The sequence below is a fragment of the Equus caballus genome, chromosome 20 (assembly GCF_041296265.1).
Source record: "Equus caballus isolate H_3958 breed thoroughbred chromosome 20, TB-T2T, whole genome shotgun sequence".
In the NCBI taxonomy this organism is placed as follows: Eukaryota; Metazoa; Chordata; class Mammalia; order Perissodactyla; family Equidae; genus Equus; species Equus caballus.
Genome location: NC_091703.1, coordinates 18,537,412 through 18,561,027, shown reverse-complemented (window position 1 = coordinate 18,561,027; position 23,616 = coordinate 18,537,412). Strand labels below are relative to the sequence as shown.

Sequence of the window (23,616 nt, the reverse complement as noted above, 5' to 3'; positions counted from 1 at the left end):
ATACTCACTCACTAGCGAGTCAAGAATTCTGATGACATATGGTCTAAAGTGGTGGTTCTCAGCAAAGGGAGACTTTGCCCCCAGTTAGCAATATCTGGAGATATTTTTGGTTGTCACAACTGGGAAGTGCCACTGGCATCTAGTGGGTAGAGGCTGGGATGCTGCTGAACGTGCTACAATGCACAGGATGGCCCCCACACACAAAATTACCCACCCAAAATGTCAACACTGCTGAGGTGGAGAAAGCCTGGTCATAAGGTTTCAGCCACAGGTAGAACAGCTCCTCTCTCTCCAGAGAAGGCTCTGTCCACGAGCTGTTAGCTAGCATGGCCCCCACTTACTTTGCAGTTAGTGTACCACAGTGCGAGGATGAGATTCCTCAGAGCCAGGTACATGGTGGGGTCTCGGGAATACTCTGGGAACTCATAGAGCTCGTCCAGCTCCATCACGTCCGGCCTCACGCATAGAGCTTTTCCACACTCGTTGGGCTGGTAGAAAGGCTGGAAGTACCGGTTCATGCCTGGAACTGACAGAAGACACAAACAGGCAAATCCTACAAGCTGTAACCTCCAAATCCGGGTGAATTAAACGGCAAAAACAAACCAAAAAGGATAGCCTAGACAAGGCCCACAGTCCGTCCTATGGAAATATTTCTGCTTACTCCATCCAGTTAGACAAAATATGCTTGAATTAAATATTTTTTCCCATTATTTTTTAACAAATTTAATTTCCATGGCATAGAAATTTTTTTAGATTTTTAATTGTGGTAAAAAAATAAACACTATAAAATTTACCATCTTCACCATGTTTAAGTGTGCAGCTCAGTAGCGTTAAGTATATTCACAATGTTGTGCAACAGATCTCCAGAACTTGTGTTTTTTTTAATTTTTTTTTAAAGATTGGCACCTGAGCTTACAACTGTTGCCAATCTTTTTTTTTTTTTCCCTGCTTTTTTCTCCCCAAATCCCCCCAGTACATAGTTGTATATTTTAGTTGTAGGTCCTTCCAGTTGTGGCATGTGGGATGCCACCTCAACGTGGCCTAATGAGCGGTGCCATGTCCGCGCCCAGGATCCAAACCCTGGGCCGCTGAAGCGGAGTGTGCAAACTTAACCACTTGGCCACAGGGCCAGCCTCAGAACTTGTGTATCTTGTAAGACTGAAACTCTATACCCACTGAACACCAACTCCCTATGGAAATATATTTTAAAAGTAAGTTTTATTGGATTTTTCTGATTATAGAATGAATAGGTTCACAGAAGTAAACAACAATTTCTCATTCCTGACAATCCTTGAGTAGTGGGGTTACATTTAGAAGGACAATCTAAATCAGTTCTGTTTCTACGAATAGAGAATATTGATATAATAGATACTTGTTTTTCCAAAGCTGGAAAAAAATGCTGTTTTCTAATCTGCTTTTTAAATTCATGATATCATGAACATTTTCCCATGTCATTAAATACGACTTCAAAGGACATACAATTTTTATTTATTATTTAACCATTCCCCTGCTGCTGGACATTTAAATTTCATTTAATTATTTCACTATTGTAAACAATGCCACACAAACTTCATTCCACATAAATGTTTGGACTTTTGATAATTTACTTTGATAATTTACTTAGGATAAATTCCTAGGGTCAAAGGGGATCTACTTTAAGGTTTTAGATTCACACTGCCAAATTGTCCTTCATAAAGGTACACACCCACTAAGAGTATGTGAGTGCCTGTTTCATTCCACCTTCATTAACACTGGAATTTATCACCTCAGCTTTGATTTCGACCATATCTACCTTTTTAGAGGGCCCAACGTTATGAGTTAGAAACCTTAAGATAGGGCCACAATGTCAAAAATCTATTTGCACCACCAAAAACAAAGTTTGTTAGTATGCAGGCAGAAGATCTAGAACTCTCCTTGTGCACCAGCAATTCTGATGTAGAATTAAGATTCCTTTAAAGTAAATGCCTGCCCTGACCTGAAGTTGTGAGTTTTTTCAAGAGTGGATCATTTTGCCGAGATCACCAATGGCATAATTAGAAGCAGAAAGACTCAGAAAAAAGAAGAGCTGCTCATATAGTCACAACTTGCTTCTGATATGTAAGAATTTGCATTATCATCAAATCATGCAGCTATCCAACTTTCAAATAAATACTCATTAAAACCCGTAGACATGATTCCTGGCCAAGTGTTAGACTTTCCAATTATTGAGGGAAAAATTAACTGCACAATATTTTTTTTTTCTGCTTTATTTCCCAACCTCACCCCCATACATAGTTGTACATCTTAGTTGCAGGTCCTTCTAGTTGTGGGATAACTGCACAATATTTACAAATGATATGAGCGATCCACAGTATAACCAAATCCGTGAAACAATGAAGTGCTTTATGTCATATGATGCACACATTAAAAAAGTCTTTTCCATTCTGCTCACCCACACATATCCAGGAAAAGAGGGGGGAAGGGAAAGCAGGGCATGCCAGGACCAGCTCTCACCCAGCACAGAGGGGACCGCCTTGGAGTGCTCCAGCTTCCCGGGGCTGGTGTCGCTGGCTGCGCGGTTTGTGCTGGTGCAGGAGGGGCTCATGCCAACGCAGTCGGGGTAGTAGGCAGAGAGCAGGGGTGCTGCCACGCTGTCTTTCAGCAAAGGAGGTAGGATGAGCATGGAGTACCACCAGTGGTTGGAAACTTCCGACACTCTCTGAAATGGAGCAGAGCGAGACGAAGAGCGACAAGGGCAGACAAGGAATGTACATGCAGATTCAGCCAAGGACAGATGATTCTCTTCATTGCATTCACCCTTAACCCTCTACTCTGCCTCTTCCCACTCAAGAATCCTACACCAGAGTTCCGCACACTCAGATTTAGAAACAAAAATGGTTGGCAATACCCAGAAAGAATGCTTCCTTTCAGATATACGGCAACAGCCTTCGCCTCTCCCCCTCTCCTCCTCAAAAAAAACCTCCAACTCCAGGTAAGTCTTAAAGCTGCATCTATTTACTATATGGCAAGCCTAGGTTTAAGTGTGATACAAGAAATTTCTTTCTAGTCAGTAATCATTTATCAACCATCCTCCCTTTTTATTTAGGATTGAAAGATAATTGAAATTGAGAAACTGGCCATGAAAAATTATTCTCTTAAACAGTAGTCAAGCGTTCCTGCTTCTCACCAGAGGCTACTAAAAAACTTTCAGAGGGAAAAATACACTATAATCCTCAAAATAAGATGCTAAATTTAGAAATGAACAAGAAAAGCTATTTTCGGTCTTAAAATATGTGATCACATTCCAGAGTTGCTTTAACATATGGAGTCATTGGATCAAAGCATCCCGTGATGACTAATTATTGCAATAAAAATAAAATTTACTTGGCTTCTAGAAACACTATCACAAATCCTATGTTAGGCAGCCTTTTCCAAACGTGATCTTGAATGTATACTCCAAGAACTCTAAGAATCTGGTACAGAAAAACCTCAAGCTCAGGGCCCCTCTGATGTTAGTTCTCCAGGCTCCCAGCAAATGCCACTTGCCATCAAGCAGGGGTTTGAGAACTAAAAGTTTACAGGGTGAATCCAGTTTGGAGATACATTTTGTTTGGCCTCCACACTTCACAGGGTCCAAATCTGGGGAAAGCGTTTTTCAGTTTACTACAAGCCCCAACATCCCCTATTAAATAAATCCAGCTGCTTCACACATTCATTTTACTTTCCTGGCCCCTCAGGCCATGTCAGTCTGCAATCTTTGTTCTCAAGCTTGTTTTAGGTTTGGCTACCCTTGACCAGGCTGTGCTGTAGCGAAAAGAAGGGAAGCTTCAGTCCCTTCCCCAACACACCAGGGCCGCCTCTCTGGACCTACATCGGAGCTCAGCCCCAAAGAGAGAGTGAAATGAGTGTTCAGATCCCAACATTCCAAAAGGACCACTTAGAGAGCAGAAGGTAGGTGCCTTAAAAAATATGAATTCAGGCTCTTTCCATTCTCTTCCATTTTCTGGGTCTTGCAGCTTTGTTGATAAATTGAGTCAGGACCCAAAAGACACCCTGCCATCCTGTAACCTCCTCCTAGTTTCTCTTCCTGTTTTAAGCCCACTTGAGGGTGTTCCAACCAGCCTCTGCAGTGCAATACGAGAAACTCAAATGCTGACTAATAAATCACCACTTGATCTTGCTATTCCAAGTGTGTTTCTCAACACACTCACCATTCCTCAACACCTGGATATAATTCTGTCAACATGCCATCGAAAATCCCACTCCTACCTTTAATACACAAACCTCTGAAGAAATCAGACTTGATATAGTCAACTTACTAGCATATTCAATGAAATACCCAGTATACTATGTTAAATAGCATTCCCTCAAAACTCATGTCCACCCAAAACCACAGACTGTGACCTGATCTGGAAACAGCGGCTTTGCAAATATGATTAGTTAAGACAAGGTCACACTGGAGTAAAGTGAGCCCTAAATTTACTATGACTGGTGTCCTTATAAGAAGAGATACAGAGACAGGGGAGACACAGAGACAAGGAAGAGGGTCATGTGACGATGGAGGCAGAGATTGGAGTGAGGCATCTACAAGCCAGAGAACGCCAAAGATTGCTGGCAACACCAGAAGCTGGAAGAGGCAAGGAAGAACCCTCCCCTGGAGACGTCAGGGACCTCACGGCCCTGCTGACACCTTGATTTCGGACTCAGAGCCTCTGGAACCATGAGACAATAAACTTCTGTTGCTTTAAGCCACCCAGTTTGCAGTAACGTGTTATGGCAGCCTTAGGAAACTAACTCAGGCGCTCAAAATTTAGAAACCGCTTTAAAAGCGACCCTAAAATCCATAGTAATAGAAAAAGCATAAGGTTAGTGATTATGGCTATAAACTTGCTCCTGGCTCTTTCTTAACCGAACGCAAAAATAAATAACTGGCAGGTGAGCATCCAGGGACTCTTCTCAACTTTTTCAAGTTCTTAGATCCCAAGAATATGGCCTCTCTCCCAAAGTTCAGATTCTCCTGCATGCAAAATGGTCTGAATACTAGGGGCTGGACTCATGAGGTATTGTAACTGTATTTAAAGTAATTTTTTACTTTCTTTCTATAATGTCATCCTGTCTACCCTAAATCCAGAAATTATTTGGGCCACCGCTTTATGATGAAAATGTTTGAGGGTGCAACTAATTATTTAAAAAATATATATACACACGTGTGTGTGCATCTCACACCCCTTTATATAACAGAATGGATCTAAAGTAGATTTGTTAGGTGTCAATCCTCCCTTTGCCTAAAAATCAATCATAGTCCCTGAGATTCAGAAATCTAGAAAAACTGCAAATTATAATCCTGAATCACTGAAATGCAGAATAACTCAGAATTTTAAAAAATAATTTTCTAAAACAGCCGTTTCATCTGGTTTCACGGCCCATGGAATCTGCCAGCTCAGGTAGCAACATTTTATAAGACAAATGAAATGGGCCGAGGCTTTGCCAGGTGGAGATGCTGCTTGTCCTTCCTTATCTGGGCAGGGACTGGAGAAAGCAGTTACACAGAGGTCAGAATACACAAGAACACTCTCACAGCTGAGTCTCGGCCAAGACCATTAAATTACAGGCCTCTCGTTTCTTTCTTGGAAGGGTTCAAGTGGAGATAAAGTCACAAAGCCATCCATGAAAAACAAGTATAACAAGTCTGATCCTTGTAGTAATGCAAGGGAGCAGTTTCTTCCTTTTAATGTCCTTTTAATGCAGAGCAATATAAGCTTACTTTTTTTTTTTTTTTTTTAACTTGGTGGAGGATCACCCATAATACCACTATTGCTAGCATTTTCATCGTATAGTTATCATGTTAGATTAAACAGCATTTGATCAGTAACCAAATAAAGAGAAACTCATAAAACTGTTGTTGTCATTTACTTATAGTACTTATCATAATGAACTCTAGCCTAGAACATGCAGAAATACTCACTAGATCCTCTGGAAGGGAACAATGGTCTGAGGTCTCGGGCTGCAAAAGAAAACCAAACATTAATTAGGTTTACTCATGAAATATAGTCTTATCTGTCAATTTACCTTCAATAAGAGATCTCTTTACACCGATCAGACCTTCAAAGAAAAAAAGTGTGATAAAATACTGTGTAAGCAAGGATGTGGGGAGGACAGCCACTCTAATAAGGATGTCTGGGGGGGAAATCTAAAGGAATATAATGACTCTGGAGAGCAATTTGACAGAATATGAAACTTTTAAATGCATGATGATTTGGCATTATCTTGTATAACTGAAGATGTATGTACTACATGCCGAGGAACTCCAACCTTGTTATATTTTCTAGAGAGATTCTCGTACATGTGCACCAACAGAAGTACTAGAAATTGTTCAAAGGGGCGTTGCTCGTAATAGAAAAAAGCTAAAAACAACCCAGAGGTCCATCAACAGTAGCATGGTAAATACAACACTGTGTTACATTCAAACAGCAGCGAGAGAAACCAGCCAGACCCAAAAGAACACACACTGTATGATTCTATCTACATAAAGTTCAAAAGCAAGCAAAATACCTAAAGTGTTGCAAATCAGAATAATAAGTGGAGGAACAAGGGATGGAAGTTGTGAGTGAAAGAGGGTATAAGAGGGGCCTGTAAATGTTTGATTTCTTTACTGGGAGCCGGCTAAATGGGGACTTTGTGAAAATTCATTGAGCAATGCATTTTGATTTGTGCATTTTCTGTTTGTGTGTTATATTTCAATTAAAAAGTTACCTAAATAAACTGAAGATTGGCATACCATATGGCCTGGCAAATCCGGCCCTTCAAATCTATTCCAGAGAAACTCCTGCACATGTGCACTAGGAGAGGCACGCAAGAATGCTCACAGCAGCACCGTATGTAAAAGCCAAAAACTAGACACAACTCTCAGGTCCAGGAGCAGGAGAATAGATACACTGTGGTAGATTCTCATTATGCAATACTACACAGCAGGGAAAATTAATGAACCAGACCTTTAGGCATCAAAATGGATGTATGTGAAAAACTTCACTGTTGCGTGAAAAGAGCAAGCTGCAGAAGAATACAAAAATTTGATACAATTTATAACCAGTACAAAAATATGCAAAAGTTTAATGTCATTTAGGGTTTCATAAATATGTATTAACTCTATAACCAAAAGCAGAGGAAAAATAAATGCAAAATTCAGAATACTGTTTGCCCTTGCAGGGGAGGGAGAGGAAGATAACTACCAAGGGGCACCCAGGGAGCTACGGGGCACTGGTAATGCTGTTTCTAAAACTAGGTGCTAGGGGCCGGCCCTGTGGCCGAGCGCTTAAGTTCGTGCACTCCGCTTTGGTGGCCCAGGGTTTTGCCAGTTCAGATACTGGGCGTGGACCCAGCACGGCTCATCAAGCCAAGGTGAGGCAGCGTTCCACATGCCACAACTAGGAGAACCTACAACTAGAATATACAGCTACGGATGGGGGGCTTTGGGAAGAAAGAAAGGAAAAAAAAGAAGATTGGCAACAGATGTTAGCTCAGGTGCCAATCTTCAAAAAAAAACAAAAAAACAAAAACTGGGTGCTGGGTGCACGAGTGTTGCTTTAATTCTTCATTCCTTACATACAAATTATAAATCCCCATTTCTCCTTATGAATTATTTCATAGTAAAACAACTGCATATACTCTTTGAGACAAATTTCATTTCTAGGAATTGATCCTATAAATATACTGAAAAATGGCATAGATATAGGGCTATTCACTGTAGCACTGTCACTAATGGTAAACATCTAAAAGTCACCTAAACGCCCTTCAATCATGCTAAATTCATCATGATACAGCCAGTCAGTGGCCTGATTATTACACAGTTTTTAAAGAGAAAGAGATCTTTATGTACTGATACGGAAGCACCACTGAGATATATTAAATGACAAAAGTGAGCTCCAAAACAGTGCGTAGTTTGCTACCCTTCTGAATTCTCATGTTGTTTGACAAATAAACCTTTCCAGACTTTGTCCTTGACAGAATACCACACTGAAATCCAAAGTGACTCTGGGTCAATAAACATCATTTAGATAAATATTTCAAAAGTTCAGGCTCTGGATGGCAATCAATTCGGGCTGGAGCAATAAGGTCTCCAAGGAGGATTTCTGGGGGGAAGTGGGAGGAAGAGATTTCAAAGGTGTGATAACCATGCTTAGAAGCTGGAATTGAGGAAGACCATAAAGCCTTCAACTTTAAGACAGCTCGGAGGAAAGAAAGGCAATTAAGTTTTCAAAAGCTTAAGGAATCTGACACCTCTGAACCCTTCTGGAAAAAAGCACTTGATGTTAAAATACATCCAACCAGGCAACGAATCAAAATAAAGAACTTGGGAGAGAAGGAACTGTGGTTAGAGAAATTGTGGGGAGCAGTAAATCCACATAAATACAGAAGCAAGAGTAAACAATGGAGGGACTATGGTTAGAGAAAATAAATGATACATTTACTCCAACAGAGTAAACTAAACTAAAACCCAAAGCAAACACTAACAAAAACAGGGAGAGGGGAATGGGGAAGTGGGCTGAAGTATGATGTAATTTACTTTTTCCTCTTTCATAGCAGGGTGTCGACTAATATAACCCAAAATTGAAACATGCAATTTTGTTAAAAAGTTAAGAGTGATTCCAACTTCTTAACATTTTCATCATACATTTTCTTAACCTTTTAGGGAGTTTTTAGAAACTGCTATTTCTTGAGATGAGGAAATAATTATCCTTTGTTGAGCAATTTCTTACTTCACTTTGGCTTCTTTTTCTTATTTTAAGTTATGTTGTATTAAATTCAATCATTTTAGGTAAAACTAGTTCTTTATCAGCTAGGCTTTCTCCTTGTATACGTGCAGGAAAACTCTTGAACGAATCTCATTTAATGATGGCTATTTCATGACGATGTCTGCATGATTTTTTTTTTCACTATCATCTTTGTTCTTTTCTATATTGCTTGAATTTTTCAATGATAAACGCGTATCATTTGTCTAAGAACAAACTCATTCTAAAGAAAACTTCAGACTTTTCAAAAACCACTTAAATTGAAGAAACTGAAAATGACAAATACCACCCAAGGAAAAATCAAGTAAACAAAAAAAGGGACACAGATAAGTTGAATGATTAGTAGAGATGAAGTCAAAATTGTACATTCTCCTATAAGCAGGTAAGAGAGAGGACAGACTATGGATAAACCAAAACTATAGTTAAACCAAAGCTAGTCAAAGCACAGTACAAAATGATTTTAATATAAACTTTTTATATATGTATTTATATAAAAATACAAACTAAAATCACACCTAGTATTTAGCAACATGCTGTTATTACACAAATCATTCAAAATATTTTTTTAGTTGTTTAGAAACTTCACAGAAATAGGGTGAGTGAAAATGGCCCAAAGGCGAGGATCTGTTAAAATAGTCTGCTATTTTTGACTGTTCCGTGGCTGAACTCTCCAACTGGTACCAAACATTAAAGAAGAAATAATAACCTTACACAAACTCTTTAACAAAAATAGAGACCAACGATATACCTCTCAGGTCATTTTATGGAGCCAGGATAACTCTAACAGCAGAACCTGATGAGGATATTACAGAAAAAGAAAATGACAGAGAGTATCCATTGTGAACACAGATGCAAAAATCTTTAACAAAATATTAGCCAACCGAATCCAACAATACATTAAAAGGATAATACATTAAGAACAAGTAGAACTTTTTCCCCAGAATGCAAAGTTGTTTCAACATTCCAGAATCAGTATAACTCACCACATTAACAGATTAAAGAAGAAAAACCATATGATCATCATAAAAGGTACCCAAAAAATCCAACATCCATTCATCATAAAAAATTCTCAGTAAACTAGGAGGAGAAAGGAAGTTCCTTGATCTGATAAAATGCATCTGAGAAAAACTACAGCCAATATTAAACATAATGATAAAATACTGAACACGATCTTCCTAAAGTCAGGAACAGGCAAGGATGTCTGCTTTCCCACTTCTATTCAACACTGTATCGGTGGTCCTGACCAATGTAATAAGGTAAGAAAGAGCAAAAAGACAGAGTTTTTAAAAAAAAAAAAAAGTTTTATTCACAGCTGATGCGATGGTGGAAAACCCAAAGGAAGCTACAAAAAGATCTATGGAATTTAATAAGTGAAGTGAACAAAGTCTCTGGGCTTCAAGTCAATATACAAAAATAAATTGTATTTCTATATAATTGCAACAAACAACTCAAAAGAGAAGTTAAAAGCACATTCTACTTACAGTCACAGAAAAAATAAAATATCTAGAAATAGTTAACAAACGACATCCTTGGTGAAAACCAGAAAACATTGTTGGGAGAAATTAAAGACCCTGAAAAGATAGAGAGATATACTGTGCGTATGGGTCAGAGCAGGGGTCAAGAAACATTTTCTGTAAAGATAGTAGGTATTGTAGGTTCTGTGGCTCATATGGCCTCTGTCGGAATTACGCTGATATTGTACCATGCAAGTAGCCATATACAATACGTAATGAAGGAGCATGTCTGTATTCCAAAAAAACTTGATGTTCAAAAACAGTCAGGGGGCCAGATTTGGCCCATGAACAAGAGTTTGCTGACCCCTGGATTAGAAGACAGAAAAGTGAAAGGAAGTCAATTCTCCTCAAATGATCTATAGATCCAATGCATTCCAATCAAAATCCCTGAGGCTTTTCTGTCGATACTGACAAGCTGATAAAATTTACATGGTTACATAAAGGACCTTACAATAGCCAAAACGATCTTAAGAAAAAGTCACAGGAACTTACACTACCTGATTTTAAGACGTACTATAAAAATAGAATAATTCAGACAGCAGTGTATTGGGTAAGCATAAACAAAGAAATCCGTGGAATAGAGTCCAGAAATAGACCTACATGTCCGGCCAACTGATTTTTGGTAATAGTGCCAAGATAATTCAATGGAAAAAAATCGTCTTTTCAACAAATGGTACTGAACAACTCAATATTTATATGAAAAAAACTGAATCTTGGCCTATACTTCACATCAAAACCAAAGTTAACTCTAGATTAGTGATCTAAATGTAAAGGCTGAAATTATAAAGCTCCTCAAAAGGGCCAGCCTGGTGGCGCAGCGGTTAAGTTCACACGTTCCGCTTCAGCAGCTCGGGGTTTGCCAGTTAGAATCCTGGGTGTGGACATGGCACCACTTGGCAAGCCATGCTGTGGCAGGTATCCTACATATAAAGTAGAGGAAGATGGGCATGGATGTTAGCTCAGGGCCAATCTTCCTGAGCAAAAAGAGGAGGACTGGCAGCAGATGTTAGCTCAGGGCTAAACTTCCTCAAAGAAAACATAGGAGACTATCTGTGCAAGTTCTGATTTCTGATTTCTCAGAAAAGATATAAAAAGCCCTAAGCATAAAAGAAAAAATGGATAAACTAGGCTTCAAAATTAAAAACTCCTGCTCAACAAAAGACCTATTAAGAAAATGAAAAGGCAAGACAAACAGTGGGAAAATATTTAAGATACATATCTCATATCCATATTACATAACTCCTACCAGACAAATCCAACTTTTAAAAAAGTCTTGAACAGATATTTCTCCAAAGAACTACTATGAATGACCCGCAAGCATATGAAAGATGCTCAACATCGCTAGTCATCAGGGAAATGCATAAAACCACAATGATAGACCAGTACCCACCCGCTAGAATGGCTAAAATTAAAAAACAGTACCACCACCAAATGCTGTAATATGTTACAGCAACTGTGGAAAACTATTTGGCAGTTTCTTAAACAAACATAAATTTGCCCTCTGACTCAGCAATTCCACACCCAAGTATTTACTCTTACGAAATGAAAACAAAGGTCTACAAAAACGCTTGAACAGAATGTTCACCATAGTTTTATTCATCACAGCAAAAATCTAAAACAACACAAGTGCGCTTCAACAAGAAAATAGTTAAGAGAATCATGGTATATCCATAAAATGAATCACTACTCAGCAATAAAAAGGAAAAAACTACTGATCCATGCAACAATATGCATGAATCTCAAAAAGAACTTTACTCAGTGAAAGAAACCAAGCACAAAGAGTATAAATTGGCTGATTCCATTTTTATGAAGTTCAAGATCGGGCAAAACTCTGCTTAGGGCATAGAAATCAGAATAGTGGTTGCCTCTAGGAGGAGGGAAGGAAATAAGTGGAATTTGTTAGGATGGTGAAAACATCATGTAAAGATCTGTGCATATAATTACAGGATGTAATTATACCTCAATAAAAAACAAGATGCAGTTTACATCTATTAAAAACACTACCACTCAATGCAGGTAAGGTTTATATAAAATGATCACTGAGCAATAGGTCTTCAAACCTCCAAAAGTAGTTTAAAGGGGGCCGGTCCCATGGCCTAGTGGTTAAGTTCAGTGCACGCAGCTTCGGCAGCCCAGGTTCAGGCCTCGGGTGCAGATCTACGCCACTCAACAGTGCCCATGTTGTGTGGCAACCCACATACAAAATAGAGGAAGACTGGCACAGATGTTAGCTTAGGGTGAATCTTCCTCAAGCAAAAAGAGGAACAGATGTTAGCTCGGGCAACTCTTCTTCAGCACAAAAATAATAAAAATAAAAATAAATAAAAATAGATCTAATAAAACTGTATTTTGAAAAAGTAGTTTAGATATTTGAATCAAGAGCCTTAAAAAACCTGCCTACCCTAAATATGTAATCAAATGCACTTCAAAAAGTTCCAGTAGGATAAATCAATCATTAAGAGTGATTATCTGTTAGGGTGGGAAGGAAAAGATCGTCGTTAAGAAAGACTTCCACTTTTATTCGTGCATGTGCATGTCTGTGTGTGTGTGTGTATACATATATTCAATTTACTTTTTTTAACCCCTGAGATTATATTCACGTAATACTTCTGTAAAATTTAAAACAGTAAAATAACTCCCAAGCGTTCATATGCTTTTTCTCATCTCACTTCGCAAAAGCTTCCAAATATTTTTACAATAATCATGAGTTGCTTTAATAATATTTATATCTTAAACCCTAGACTTTTAAAAACTTGAACATAAACTTTATAAAGCTTTTCATTCATTCTTTAAAAGGGAAATATTTGAACTAAGAAAATATTTTGCTGGTGATGATTGTACATCTTTGTGAACATACCATAAACCACTGAATTGCATACTTTAAAAGGTGATTTTATGGTTATGTGCATTATATCTCAATTTTAAAAAACAAAAGTATTTTACTTCTGAGGTTACAATGTCTCCTATATTCTTTAATGTACTGAAGGAACTAGGGACATTTGAGCAGACTAATGCTTTAACACATTAAGGCAATTACACTTTTAAACACTAAGTAATTGCCAAGTGTCAAAAAAGGCACTTTATACCAGGTACGGCAGATTCCCAGTTGCCCACACATATCCATTAATCCCTTCTTCCTTACTAACAGGAGTGTGATTTTGCTTGATATTGCAACATGCTCAGTTATAAAATATTTTCTCCCTTTGTCCTACAGTTATTCAGAGTAGCTGCATGATTCTGTTCTAGCCAATGAGATATAAATAGAAATCCACTGTCGGAACTTCCAGGAAAGCTCCTGATCTCCCAATAAAAGAGGGAAAGACTCAGCTGGTACTCTCCTCCCGCCCTTTGCCTTTCCCCTCTTTTCTGCTTAGCATTTGGACACGATGACTGACAGTGCAACAACCATCTTGTGGCTGAACCAAATTTTGGCTAAATCACTGTCTGGCAAAACTGGAAACTAGAAGGACACTTCCATGGGCAACTACACCAACCCTGGACAGACTATTTCCAAGCTGCTTATGATGAGAAAAAATAAAATCCTTAATTGGTAAGCCATTGTAGTTGGAGTTCTTCTATATGCGGATGAATAAAATTCTGATACAATGATCAATACAACAAATGAAAACTATACATCATTACTGACAACTAAATTAACCTATCAATTAATTCCAAAGGGAAACCAACAGAGATCATACCTTAACAGCAGTGTTTGGTTTCATACCACACCGGTAGGTCCTTGCTATGTGTGGAGTAAGCTGGATTTCCTTGGTAAGCTGCCTCCATTTTCTACACTCGGGTTTTGTACATTGAACCTAGACGGAAAGTAGTAAGTCAAGGTCAATGAGTTGCCTAATCTCCAGCTGACATTTTTATCCTCTACCACTCACTGTCATCTTCTCCATATGATTTGACCAAGCTTTCAGCACTTCTAAGTACTCTTTCTTCCCCTTGCATCACCGCCACCCACATAATCCACTTTTATCCCATCCGGGTAATTTCTGATTCAATACTAGCTCAGGCACCAGGAAAGTGCAAAGGGGATCTGACTACTGCTGTCAGAAAGATTTTCCAGCTCTAAGCCAAGGAAATAATCAGAGTTAAGTTTAGTTACAGTTAGAAAGCATACACACTAAATGTAACGTGGTCTCCTGGTTTGGATCCTGGAAGAGTAAAAAGACACTAGTGAAAAAACTGATGAAATCCAAACAAAGTCTGTAACGTAGTTATTACTACTATACTAACATTAATTTCTTAGTTTGACAAATAATCATGGTGTGTTGTATGATAACATTAGGATAAACTGGGTGAAGGATATATAGGAACTCTCGGTACTATGTTTGCAACTTTTCTGTAAATGTAAAATTGTGCCAAAACAAAAGATTTTATTTAAAATAAAAGTATGCAGATATCTATATGCAAAAGAATGAAGTTGGACCACTACTTCACACATACACAAAAATTAACTCAAAATGGATCAAACACCTTAATGTAAGAGCTAAAATGATAAAACTCTTAGAAGAAAACATGGGAGTCAAACGTCATGACCTCAGATTTGGCAATGGATTTTTAGATATGACACAAAAGCATAAGCAGCCAAAGAAAAAATGGGTAAACTGAACTTCATCAAAATTAAACATTTGTGCACCAAAGGGCACAATAAGTGAAAAGAGAACCTATAGGAGAAAATATTTGCAAATCACACATCTGATAAGAGTTTAGTATCCAGAATATATAAAGAACTCTTACAACTCAACAAAAAAAGACAAACAACACAATTTAAAAATGGACAAAAGATCTGAACAAATATTTCCCCAAAGAAGATATACAAATGGCTAACAAGCACACAAAAAGATGCATCAGTCATTAGGAAAAAGCAAATCAAAACCACAATGAGATACCACATCATACCCACTAGGATAGCTAGAATAAAAAAAAAATGGAAAATGAGCTGGTGAGGATGCAGAGAAATTTGAACCCTCATACATTACTGGTGGGAATGAGAGATGGTGCAGCTATTAGGTAGGAAAAGAGTTTGGCGGTCCTTTAAAGACTTAAACATAGAATCACCATATGACAATAACAATTTTATTCCTAGGTATATACCAAAAAGAATTGAAAACAGGTGTTCAAGCAAATATTTGTACACAAATGTTCATGGTAGCACTATTTGCAATAACTAAAAGGTAGAAATGACCCGAATTACTATCAACAGATGAATGGATAAATAAAACGTGGCAAATCCATACAATGGAATATTATTCACCCATAAAAAAGAATTAAGTATTAACACATGCTACAACATGGATGAACCTCAAAAACATTATGCTAAATGAAAGAAGCCAGTCGCGACAGGTCACATACTGCCTGATTCCTTTATATAAAACATCCAAAATAGGTAAATCCATAAAGACAGAAAGCAGATTAGTGGTTACCGGGGGCTGACGGGAGAGAGAAATGAGAGGTGACTGCTTAATGGGCACAGGTTTCCTCTGTGAATGATGAAAATGCTCTGGAATTAGATAAGAGGTAGTGGCTGCACAACATTGAGAATATACTAAACGCCACTGAATTGCACATATTAAAATAGTTAATTTTATGTTATGTGAATTACACTTCAGTAAAAAAATTGTGCAAGAGAAGCTCAGAATTACCTACATTAAAAAAACTGGCAAATCATTTATTAAATGATGATATATTTACCTTATATATGCAATCACTAAAACATATTTTCAAAGAATGGCTAAATGGAAAAATAATATAAAGTTAAATTAATAAAAAAACTAAAAGTTACCAAAAACTTATATGCAAAGTATGATTTTACACCTAATTAGGATTTGTATATAAAGCATGGAATCGTGTTTAAACATACACATAAAAATACAAACAGAGGGGCCAGCCCAGTGGCATAGTAGTTAAGTTCATGCACTCTGCTTTGGCAGCCTGAGGTTAGCAAGTTCAGCTGCCAGGCGTGGACCTAGCACTGCCTGTCAAGCCATGCTGTGGTGGCATCCCACATAAAATAGAGGAACACTGGCATAGATGTTGGCTCAGGGCAAATCTCCCTCACCAAAAAAAAAAAAACAATTGAACAGAAAAAAAGATCAGAGAGATATGTACCAAGCTTAGCAACAGCTACCACCAGCTGGTGGTGAGTCTTTAGTTTCTTCTTTATACTATGTTAAATTATCTAAGTTTTCTACAAAAATAAAAAATGTGAATTGCTTTACTAGACATAGAACAATAAATGCAGTAAGAGAAAAAGTATTTGGTATTTTCATCCAATGCTCTTGCTTTTAGCTCCACAAATGTTTCAGAGAACAATAATGGGTTATCCTTTTACCCAGTAGGGCAGCTGCTGGTCTGCCATGAAAGCTTTGGGACTAGGTTCAGTTTTTCCATTGCTAGTCCATATTTTTTTCCACGTAGTATACTTGTCATATCCATCCTTATGGCTGGAAAAAAAAAAAATAAACATATCAAGTTAATCAGGTTTTCAAAATAGAAGGCAGGTTAATAAATCTTATGTAAAGGACTTAACTCGCCATATTATAAGGAGGGGGAATGTTATTCCAGCACCCATAAAACGAGTTGTCAGTTGAGTATCTGAAACTATTAAGAAGGGGTGGCTACCTGTCCAGAGCCTTCTAGTCGTCAGCATCCTCCCCAAAATCTTTGCATCCCTCCCCATGCACCGTCACACAACAGCAAAGCAGCTCCTAGATTTTTCAGAACTTGCAGACTAAAGAAATCAACTGTCTCACAGCAGATATTTTTTGAGCCCTGAGCGTGCACACACGTAAGCACGCGCGCACACATGCATACTATGTCATCAAAGTTCTGGCACAGCTGTAGTCAGCACAGGCATTGACTGAAATGGTGGAATAACTCAGTAAGCCTGGAGGCTCAGTCTTAACTGTCTGACTCCCTCCACTGCCCCTGCCACTGTCCCCTCCACCACAGAAACCTCAAACAATTAGCGAACAAACCTTCTGTAGTAATGGTCAAAGCATTCATTACAGAAATGCTCCCCACAGGAGAGGTGATACCATCGAGATGTGTAGCCATTTTTGGCGCATCTGAAAACAGCAAAAACATGTAGCTTTGGTGACGAATAAACATTTCTTCCCACTTTTTTTTTAAAACATGGATCAAGCACCTCCTATGAGCCCATTTTGCATTATCTCCACTTAGAATCCTAACAACAGGGGAAACAAAATGGATGAATGATACATAATAAGACATGGTGAGGACACAGGGACTAGACCAGTGGTACCTAACCCAGCTGGCTGCACCTGAGAAGGGCCTGGGGCTTTGGAGTTTTATCAAGACGCCCTGGAGCAATGATAGCGTTTTACGACATGAAACAAAGGGTGTCACTGTGCTTGGTGTAAGGTCATGTTGAAGGAGAGAAGCCCAGTCTCTAGCAATAACATCTGACCCAATACTGAACAGTAAACAAGTCTGGCCAACTGGAATCTGACCACTGAGCAAGCAATCTGACAAACATAACCTGTCAAACAGCCAATAATGTAGTAAAAGAATGAAATACAATGCCATTATGAACACTAGCACCCCACCTCTCTGTGATTAAAAAAAAATATGCGATTTTTTTCCAGATTGTATTGAATCTTAAGCCTTAATTGAAGATTTTTCTCTAGAAGTAAAAAGTCATGCTTGGGTCATCCTAATAAAAATGGCAAGAGTGCAATTAGCTACAGAGTTTCAATGAGACCTGTATATGTCTATTGGAAGAGGAGGTATGTTATATGAGGGAGAGCACAGAGAAAAGTAAACACATGGTGGTCTTACAGGGAGCTCAAGGGTTCTCTCTACCGTCTCCCCACCTCTTACCCTATCCCACCTTCAACCCCCCCAGAGAGGTACAGCTATTGTCAGTCGGATTTGAGGACACTGGCCACTATGCAGAGCTGATAAGGCTAGGTCTAACAGGAGGAGCATATAAGAGGGGGTGGTGTGTACAGAATATACGAGTACTGTCTCTATTATTAGATGACTTACAGTACGTATATCTATCTTTAGGAAAACTATCTTCGAGGATGATGGTTCCCACAAAGAATGCTCTCACAGGCAGGAATGTGAGGCCAAGACACACCATCTAAACAGACCTTTCAGAAGCACTTGCAAAGCACACAGGACACGTTGCTGTACAGCCCGCCTTTTCACATTTCCTGTACTTCTTCTCTGACCCACCGTCTTCATCCTCGTCTGTTGTCTCTGTTGCTTTTTTCTTTGCCTGAGGAAGAACCAGCTGAGGTTAACCTTTCACTGGCATAGTCAAGGGTGAAGGTGGTGGAAGGTTTATTACTGAAATCACTTCCACGTTAGGAGGAGGTCTAAACGTGAAGGTCAACGACATCGTGGCAATAGTTTAGGGGCTGACAATACAGCAATTTTCCTGAGACTGCACTGCGTAAATAATTCACTAACTTGCTAGAAATATAGAAGTAGCACTTTAACAATAGGTCTCTGAGCAGAGAACTAAAATGCACATGAGGCTTTCTTAGGAAAAAGCTGCGATCAGTCAAAATAAAAGCCACTCTCAAATTAAGATTCTTTTTTCCTTTACTTAGAGCAGTTACATCCTCTCAGTACTGCAGATGAAAAACCAGGTGATGGATAAAAACTGGACTGTTGGTGGTGAACACGATGCAGTCTATACAGAAACTGAAATATAGTGATTACACCTGAAATTTACACAATGTTATAACCCAATATGACCCCCATAAAATAATTTTTAAAAAACTAGAAAAATTCTAGAAAAAGAATTACACCATTCAATATTTTTTTTAAAAGCCCTACAAAAGGGATGGCAGCCAGTAACCCGCCAACAGCACCCAACCAACTATAAGCTGAAGTCCAAATTCCTGTGAGTGACACAAGTCAAGTATGAGCTGGCCCCAGCTCATATCCTGGAGGCAATCACACAGCTGCAATTCTATAAACACCCACGCTGATTTATGCTCTATACCTTATCTTTGCTGTTTCTGCTGCCAGATATGCTTTTTTCTACATACTATCACTTTATTGCACTGGACTGTGATTGTCCTGGGGTGAATTTCTCCACTAGATCGCAAATTCCTTGAGGACTGGAATTATATCTTTTCATCTCTAATTCTTCAGTCTCAATCCTAATAATGCCGTGTGCTCAAAACAGATGCACTGAATGAATGAATGGCTAATACCTGCCTCCCGGAGCTCCTCAAAGGAAGACTATCCGGAGAATGATCAAAAGATGCTTTTTTCTTTGTCCTCCCCCGTGGAGTTGCCATTGTATCAGAAAGTCTGCAAAAAAGAAAAGAAAAGAAAAGAAATCATTAAATATTAACATCTGCTAATACTTTCAACACTCTGGAGCAGTGTTATTATGTAATTTTGTAGGTAAGAATATATGCTCTGGGGGCTGGCCCAGTGGCATAGCAGTTAAGTTCGCATGCTCCACTTCAGCAGCCCAGGATTCATGGGTTCGGATCCCTGGAAGGGACCTATACACTGCTCATCAAGCCATGTTGTGGCTGCATCCCACATACAAAGTGGAGGAAGATTGGCACAGGCGTTAGCTCAGTGAAAATCTTTCTCAAGCAAAAAGAGGAAGATTGGCAACAGATGTTAGCTCAGAGCCAATCTTCCTCAACAATAACAACAAAAGAATATATACTCTGCAGTTAGATTGCCTGAGTGTGAAGCCACTGCTTTCAAGTTACTTAAATTCTTTAAGCCTGAGTGTTCTTATATATAAAATGTGCATAGCAAGAGTGTACCACAGTACTGGAGTGAGGATTAAGTAAGATAACCTATTTAAAGCACCAGGCCTGTCATATTACAAGTATTCAACAAATGTTATCCATTAGTAGCATGTACATTTCAAAATATAAAAATGAGAAACACACCACACAAATGACCAACAAACAAATTACACTATCTTTCTAAAATTCAATAAGTAAAAACACCTAGTTTTTGTCCGTTATGTTCCTCTCCATCTTACTGTGTCTTCTTAGCAGTTCCTGAATTTTGATCTCTTATTATACTTTAAAAGGAAAACTCACTCATTCCTTCCCAGTAGAACTCAACAAATAAATCTCAGGCACACTGTACAGTCACTACTGAATATGGGAATCTGGGTTAGAGTGTCACTGGTATCTTCTACTGAAAAAATGTTATGAGTTCTCAAACTAGTCTAATAACAGCACAGTTACACAAATATTAAGAACCAAAAGTCTACAAGAAAATAATGCATAGTGATCATGAATAATTAAGAGTTATCAAGTATTTTTCCAATTAAATTAGATAAGGAATGAAAGATGCTTAGCATAAATAAGTACTCAATAATATATGGATTCTACAATTATCACACATCTCCTCCCCTGATCCAGCGTATTTACTACACACACACTTACAGAAAATGATAGCATGAAAAATAAATAGGATATACCTATGGATAAGGAATTTGAAAGTGGAAAAGTGTTATTGTAAGATACAAATTTCACATATATAATCTCGAGCTTTGAGAAAAGCTTTGAGGAGCTTGTAATCCTAATGTTTCACATCTCCGGGTTGTTCCAACATTCATTAAGAGCATTTTTCATGGATTATTAACATCATGTGAAAACTTTCAGTATGCCATCCACAACGACTTTGAGAAATTTTGATACCAACGTTATGGATAATTTTCCTTCGACTCAGTCTTCATTTTCTCAAAACCATTTTGTTAGTTGTGAACACGTAAAGCCTATACATATTCTGAAATGCATTATAGTTCTTCAAGCATTAAATAAGTTGCCATTTAGTTCTGCAGCACTCATTATACTGCCACACAAAGCGCTAATCATGTTTAAAGCATTACCGTCTATCTATAATTGTTAGACCCAAAGAAGGCTTTCGGGATCACATTTGTAGTTTCCAAAGGCTGTCCAATCTAACAAATCTCTTTATATAAAAAACGTATCTCACATTATTCATAAAATGAACCACAAATAAAGCATATGTAAATATGTAAATGTACAGTAAATGTAAGTGTTGCAGCAAAAATATTTGCATCTAATGCAGGGAACGTAAATAAAATTAGCCTAGGTTTGTGCAACATTTGACCCTGTCATCCAGGAATGCAAGAATTCCCAAAAGAAAGCGTAGTTTCTGGAAATTTCACCAAACATTTTTAATCCAACTGTATACTGGAAAATATGTATTTAATTGCAATAGAAAATAATATATTCGGGAAGTCGTTAAGAGGAAACGAAAACATCAGCTACAAAAGCCATTATTGTCTATGCTATCTGGGAAAAATATAACTGAAGATTTTTAGGACAGCACATTTTTTACCTTTAGTTATACAATTAATAGTTATGTACCCTTACCCTTTTTTGACACTTCCTATAATTCTGTACTTTCACTATTACTGAGTTCTTGTCGATTAAAATGGAGGGAAAAATTTTTAAGTAAAGTTGGAAGGACTACATTTATTGCGCTTTTAAATACAATCTTAGAAATGCTGATCAAAGTGTCATTAAAACAAACTAGTACACTGAAAGTGCTTTCCCACCTGGTTTTTCAAATTAACAAACACACCTAACTTTAACTATAATCAACTTGTTTCAGGTTCAATGTGATTTTATAAGCGTATTTCTTCCTAATTTTAAATTCATAGCTTTGGTTTTCTTTTAATGTGACAAGAGAGAAAAACAGTGGGGTTTTTTGGGGGTAAATATGTAAGCGGATATATCAATGTCTAGATTTCTATTTTAATAATTCCCAGGATTTTTTTCTGAAGTAGCTTATTCAGAAAGTTTTTTTTAAAAAAACACACAGAATTCATAAAAATATGAATCAAAAGGACTCCAGGTTGGGATAAAAATTTACAGTGATGTCAGCATAATTTCTAAAAATAGGACAGACTACTAGAAACTTCTTCAGAGACCAGCTGTTAAAATACGGCAGGACAAGCACCTGACTACACTCACACTAATGAAATTTTCCGAAATATGGATCCAGTTCAACTGCCTAAAGGTTTTGTTGACTACTTTCTCTGCCTGGAAGACAATGAATTATTGATGGTCATTTTCCCACGTACCTCCTGAAGAAACCTCTCCACTCGCCTTTCTTCCACTAAAAGAGAGATTTTTTAAACACAACCAAACAAAACGCAAAAGCCTTGAGTTGTGTGCGTCTATGTGGAGCGCCGGATCTCCACGCTCACCCAGGGAAGGCTGGGCCTCCATCTGGCTGGGTTCCATGTCACCGAACCCCAACTTTCTACAGCTGGGCCTGCCTCTTCCTTCCTCTTTCACCTGCCAGCTGCCAGGCTGTTGACTAACACAGCTACCGTAATCGGGCCGCCCCCTCCGGGTCCCCAGTCCCGGAGGAGTTACCCCAGCAACCTGGCAATGCTGGTCGTGTCTCGGCGCGTGCCGGCTGCGCCGGAGTCTTACTACAACACCTGCGAGGCTGTGCCGGCTGGGCGCCGCCACACTACCGGCTGGAAAGAACACGCGAGGGAGTTCCCACACCCGGACTATGGGTTTCCCCCCGCAGCAGACGCTCCCCAGGTGACAGGGCTCTGACAGCCCCCAGGAGGGAGCCCCAACGCTCCCCGGGCCAGCTGAAGCCGCCTCGCTTTCCGAAAAGCTTTCTCGTCTCTTCTCCGAACTCGGAGAAGCAACAGCCTCCGGGGCTCACCTTTGCGCTGAAGAGGTGCAAGGAGTCGCGTGGAGAAGGCACCGCTGGACAGAAAGGAAACATTGTAGGGGGGTTAGGAGAGACCCGCAACACGCGAGGAATTGGGGAACGCGGTCTCGCAACACCCCAGCCTGAGAAGTCCCCCTTCCGCGGACGGGGATCCCCACCCCGCACCCCGCTTCCAAGCCGGGGAGCGAGGTCTCAGCCCTCGGGCACGCGTCCACCGCCCACCCGGGCGAGGGGCGCTGCACCGGGGGAGAGGGAGAGCTTGCACCCCAGCTAAACTGCTTTGTGCAGAGCTGTCACCCGAAATCCGCCGCCGCCCCCACGCCCGCCCCCGGAGCCGCCGGCCCCCCACCTCGGAGCGCCGGTGAGACGGTGCGCGCCGCCTCGGGCTGGGGGCGCCTCTCCGGAGCCGCGCGCCGCGAGCACAGGACAGCAGGTTCCGCGCCGCGAGCCGCAGCCTCCGCTCGGCCGCCGCCGCCGCCGCCGCCGCCGCCGCCGCTTCCGCCCCTGTCACGGCGTGACCCGGGGTGGGAGGAGCCGGCGGGCCCAGGGAGGAGGACCGTACCCGCCTTCGCCTTCGCCGCGGCGTTCGCCCCGCCCTGGCCATTTCCGCCGCTGCGCAAGCCGGGGCGCCT

The 23,616-nt window shown here is 39.6% G+C and overlaps 1 protein-coding gene across 3 annotated transcripts in view; it reads right to left on the bottom strand.

Annotated features, from left to right (window-relative positions):
- KDM1B (lysine demethylase 1B) overlaps positions 1–23,611 on the bottom strand; it is a 47,608-nt gene extending 23,997 nt beyond the window's left edge. The window contains exons 1-10 of one of the 3 annotated variants that reach the window (XM_023624495.2): positions 23,334–23,611; positions 22,976–23,019; positions 19,489–19,588; positions 18,412–18,539; positions 17,272–17,361; positions 16,626–16,737; positions 13,981–14,097; positions 5,945–5,983; positions 2,494–2,698; positions 342–526 (exon numbers count right to left, since the gene is read on the bottom strand). In XM_023624495.2, the coding sequence (XP_023480263.2) occupies positions 342–526; positions 2,494–2,698; positions 5,945–5,983; positions 13,981–14,097; positions 16,626–16,737; positions 17,272–17,361; positions 18,412–18,539; positions 19,489–19,588; positions 22,976–23,019; positions 23,334–23,588 (1,275 nt within the window). In that variant the 5' untranslated portion in view covers positions 23,589–23,611. Of the gene's footprint in view, positions 1–341; positions 527–2,493; positions 2,699–5,944; positions 5,984–13,980; positions 14,098–16,625; positions 16,738–17,271; positions 17,362–18,411; positions 18,540–19,488; positions 19,589–22,370; positions 22,597–22,975; positions 23,020–23,333 lie in introns of those variants that run through there. The other 2 variants (XM_023624497.2, XM_070244128.1) reach the window with 2 other exon arrangements.
- Between the last annotated feature and the right edge of the window lie 5 nt (positions 23,612–23,616).